This window comes from Telmatherina bonti (assembly GCF_933228915.1).
Source record: "Telmatherina bonti genome assembly, chromosome: 8".
Lineage (NCBI taxonomy): Eukaryota > Metazoa > Chordata > Actinopteri > Atheriniformes > Telmatherinidae > Telmatherina > Telmatherina bonti.
The window spans coordinates 15,426,281-15,430,917 of NC_136626.1; the positions used below are offsets into that span (position 1 = coordinate 15,426,281).

At 40.3% G+C, this 4,637-nt stretch overlaps 1 protein-coding gene across 4 annotated transcripts; it reads left to right on the forward strand.

The window, feature by feature from the left end:
• The first annotated feature begins 215 nt into the window (after positions 1-215).
• dmrt2b (doublesex and mab-3 related transcription factor 2b) lies at positions 216-4,030 on the forward strand. Of its 4 annotated transcripts, none has more exons than XM_079244770.1 (4): positions 216-285; positions 666-1,043; positions 2,042-2,141; positions 3,047-4,030. In XM_079244770.1, exons 2-4 carry the CDS (start codon positions 666-668, stop codon positions 3,898-3,900), a joined length of 1,332 nt encoding a protein of 443 aa, XP_079100896.1. In that variant the 5' UTR covers positions 216-285; the 3' UTR covers positions 3,901-4,030. The 4 variants fall into 4 exon arrangements, with proteins under 4 accessions (XP_079100896.1, XP_079100894.1, XP_079100897.1 ...); XM_079244768.1 differs by having other exon boundaries at positions 271-552; XM_079244771.1 differs by having other exon boundaries at positions 271-552; positions 666-1,022.
• Positions 4,031-4,637: the final 607 nt, after the last annotated feature.

A 4,637-nucleotide genomic window follows, 5' to 3' on the forward strand; every position in this document is an offset into this window, starting at 1 on the left:
ACTTCTAAGGTGGGCAGGGCAGCACAGGTAGAGGGGTTTATAGTGAGAGGCAGCTGTAGGTTGGCTTCCCCCAAATGTCTGGTGGAGGATCCAGCGCCAGGAGTTTGGCATTGCGGCCCGGTTGGACCATTCGCTGCTACTTGGAAAGCGCGTGAGGGAGCAGCTGAGACAGGCTTAACATTTCAAACGTCTGGCGGTGGTCTGCAAAGTTTCCACCCTGACAACGCTGTCGCGTGGCAGCAGCAGCCGCAGCAGAGCTGGTGCAGGACACATCCACGCGTGTAGGTTAGTGGCAGTGGGGATGTGGATTCATTGCTGCACGCGCAGCATCTCCAAACCTGGAGTAAACTACTGTTGCGTCGATTTATCCGACTGCTGATGGAATCTGATTTATTTTCAGTTGCTTTTAATCAATTGAAGGAAACTGCCTTCCAGATGAAGGTGCTGCACTACTGACTTTTCTCTTCACGTGCGTGTGTAAACCGTTTCATCAACTTCAGTAGCATATTACAGCACACACTAATTCTTGATACAGCTGGGTTCAGTTATATGGTGCGTTAAAACCACAGACCTTATATAGTCTATGGTTAAACTTGTCTAAAGTTGTTTATATATCTGGTCAACACATTGCAGCTCGGCTTTAAAGTGTTATTACACTGTCATAGATGTCCACTCAGCTGGAAGAGGGAGGCCTGCAGCTGGAGACCACCGCAAAACGAGATGTACGGAAAGTTTTTGATCTGACAAGTCCTGACGGATGCGCCAGCCAGCGCGGCTGCCCGGGGGACGGAGGGGAGAACAAAGCGGTCATGTCTGCTCAGGGCCATCAGCAGAAAGCACGCAAGATGACCCGGAGCCCCAAATGTGCTCGCTGTCGGAACCACGGCGTCGTTTCGTGTTTGAAAGGCCACAAACGATTCTGCCGCTGGAGGGACTGTCGGTGCGCGTGCTGCCTGCTGGTGGTGGAGCGGCAGCGCGTCATGGCAGCGCAGGTCGCGCTCAGGAGGCAGCAGGCTGCGGAGGTGAGGAGAGCACAAGGCCAGGTCAGTGGATGGGAAATGATGGAGAAAAAAAACCCAAAAACAAATGGGTGAAGCGCAGCCTCCAGCGGATGGTTATTAGGGCATGCATAATGAAGAGACCAATTTGCCATAAATACTGAAGGAGTATTTAAACAATTATTTTATAGATTGAAACTGATGGATTTTATCTCTTTTTTTGTCTATTGTTAAAATAATAAGCAATTTTGTTCAGTTTTAATTTGGAGAGTTGCACTTTTTATATTTTCAGCAAATATGTGACTAAATGTGATTGTGACTTTAAGCAGAACATATATTGAGAAAATATGACGTTTTAAACCTCAATGGAGACGCTGACTAGTTTGCGTTGAAGCTATTTTTTTTTATTTATACAGCCTGTAGGCTACATGTTTTGTGTTCAAATTAAATGAAATGTTTAACACTGCAGAAATGAGCAGTTATTCTGTAATATTCTGACTGTCGAGACCTAAGCTTAGTAGCCTATAGCTGATTTTACAATTAGTTTTCTTTTGTTTTTCTATCGATTGCTTAGTCTTTTTTTTATTTTTTTTTTATTTATTTTTTATTTTTTTTAGAAATATTGCAGATGAAGGAAAATAAGACTAACACAAAGCAAACATGACTAACTTGTGTATTAAGTCATGTTAACTTTGTGTAGTTTAAAGTAAATTACTTGAACTTCTCCCTTGACTTAAGTCAGATGACACAGAGCAATAACTCAGTCTTAAGTTATTAAAGAAAAAATGTGAAATGACTAAAAACCAGGACCAGTCTATGTAAATTGATATATTTGCTATAAAAAAAAATTGTCTAGAAAAGAAAAATTATACACAGTTCTGTAGATACGAGTCCATTTTACATCTTTTACTGCCAAAGAATTCGATCTACTTTACCTGTGTCCTCCATATTGTATTACTTTTATTTTATTACCCATAGGAAGTTATCTCTGTACAGTTTAATTATGTCCAAATGTGTAATTCCTGTTCGCTTGTTTCTCTCAGGGTAAAAGGGGGGTCAAGTGTGCAGCTCCACTGAGGAGAACGGTGTATCAGTGTTATACCAGAGCAGCAGAGTCAAGCATCGCTAGGAACATCCTGCAGGGTAAAGCATGATTAACTGCTTCTTCCTCATTAACATTTTTCTTTTCGTCCGGGTCTTGTTGGAAATTGTGATTATTTCCGCAGATGAGCAGATATAGAAGACAACTTTAACATATAGAAGACATAAATCCGACACCTCTTACATTGTTTTATTGCTTTAGTGTACAGCAGTTACCATAATTAGTCACAAATTGTAGAAGTGATTAATTGCTTGTCAAACTAAATGCATGTGGACACTTTTCTTGTTGCAGAAATTGTAGAGAAATTATATTTGCTGTGAACTTTGACTCCATAGTAATAAACTTCTTTGTAATTATAGCTTCACTATCACCACAAGCCCACTTGTATTCTATGTAATAACACTAAAGAAATGTCCAAGTCTCAAGCTTGATTTTGTTTTTCATTTGACTTATATTGACATGTATATTTGTCCCCTGATTGGATGTTATCCCTCAAACTCTATTTCAATAAATTAGTTTCTGTCCTCTCAGGGTGCCTGAAGGTGCCAAAAGCAAAATGTATTTAAGTGTGTGTGCTTACTGTCTCTTGGATTTGATTTCTTGGACAAATAGTACCACACACTTTAAATTTTCTATACAAATCTAAACACAACGACTTAACTTTATAGCAAATACTATTATTGGACTACATAGCTTGCATTAATACCCACTGGCTTGCATTCCAATCCTGCTGCAGGCTTTGTCTTTTTTACAGCCCTCTCAGTCTTCCTGTGCCCTGAGCTAAGCAAAAATGGCACAGCTAACCAACTGCATAATTAAAATAATAAACAAGAAAGTCTTCAAACATCAATACAGCAATTAATTAGTCGGAACAGTTTTATTATCCATAAAATGATTCCATAAATGGATGTGTAACCACAGAATGTGGCTTTGCTTTCATGCTCAGGTTTAAAACCTACAATTCCCGGGGAGGACGACACGTCGTGCTGGTCAAAGCAGCTGCACCGTGACCAAACAGACTTCCAGTGTCCCTCCATCAGCGCCCGCATGAGGAAGAGGCGAGCCTTTGCGGACAAGGAGCTGGAAAATGTGATGCTGGAGCGCGAGCTCAGACAGAGAGAGCTGCAGACTGACATTGCTTTTTCTCCGACTGCACTCATCCCTATTCTTCACCCACCACCCCTGCCCATCTCCCCAGGCCTCCACTGCTGCTCCCCCAACAGGGAGCCTACCTCTGCAGGGACATCCAGCTGTATGCCTGTATATAAATGTAAACCTCTTTATGAGTGTGGCGTCCAGTTTTATGAGTTCTTCCACCTAAAGAACAAGCCCTCCGCAGGAGGTGACTATAATGAGTTTTTGTCATGCCAAAGTTCAGAGCAGCATAGGGAGGATAAGGAAGTGCAGAATGGTTGGAAAGCTTGTGGGAAGAAAAACCAGCCGGAGCTAATATCTCCACCATCACAACAAAGACTCAAAAATGACAGCAGTAACATGTCAAGTGTTGGTCCTGTCAGAGCCCCTTCAAAACCAACACAACTAATGGAGTCAGATTGCTGTTCAACAACCACACTCTCTATTTCTGGATCAGATCAGGGTGTCTTGAGTGAGCCAGACATCAGTTCACCCAGCAGGACTTTTGATCCCAGACCTCTGACAGCTAAGGGCTGCAGTGCAGACACTCCTTCCACCCAGGCAGGTCCTCGTGCCGACTCTGTGAAGAGCCCTCATAGCAGCTTAGCGAAGACTCCTGCTGTGAGACCATTGCCTTTCTCTGTGGAGGCTTTGCTGAGAGCCTGACAGGCAAATGGGAAGCAAACTTTACTGCACTTTGGTATACACAGACTTAAATCCAAAGCAAATATAAGAAATGTAAATCTGTGTACAGGATTTGGAGCCATTTCTAATTGAAACAGCTATAGAAATAGCATTTTAAATAGCATTTTTTTTTTTTTTAATTATAAAGCATGTAGTTCTACACATTAAATTGGACTATAACATATATATATATATATATATATATATATATATATATATATATATATATATATATATATATATATATATATATATATACATGAAAATGTCAATACTATATTTTTTAAGTACTATCCTGCTTCAGCCATGCTTTTAGCAATGCACTTTTTTTTATCATTCTGTCAATAACATCATAAAAATGTACCAAACCCTGTTTTCATCACTTGTTTTTTTGTTGTTTTTTTTTTTATTTTCGCTTTGCAGCAGAACAAAACACACAGCTAAAGTGTTGAAGTTTGATAAAAAAAAAAAAAAGTCAAGTACAGGATCTACAGAGTCCTTGTCTAGTTTTAAGAGCAAACTGAAGACTCAGCTCTTCAAGGAGCTTTTCTGCACATAGCTTAACTATATTTGTCAGGAGTTGGAGAACTTAGCCCAGTACTTTACAACAAATATTATGGCATTCATTCTTTGTATTTTAACATATGTAATCTTGTGGGATGGCAAGAAAAAAAACAACAAAAAAGAAAAAACTACATTTAGCACCACGTGTCAACACC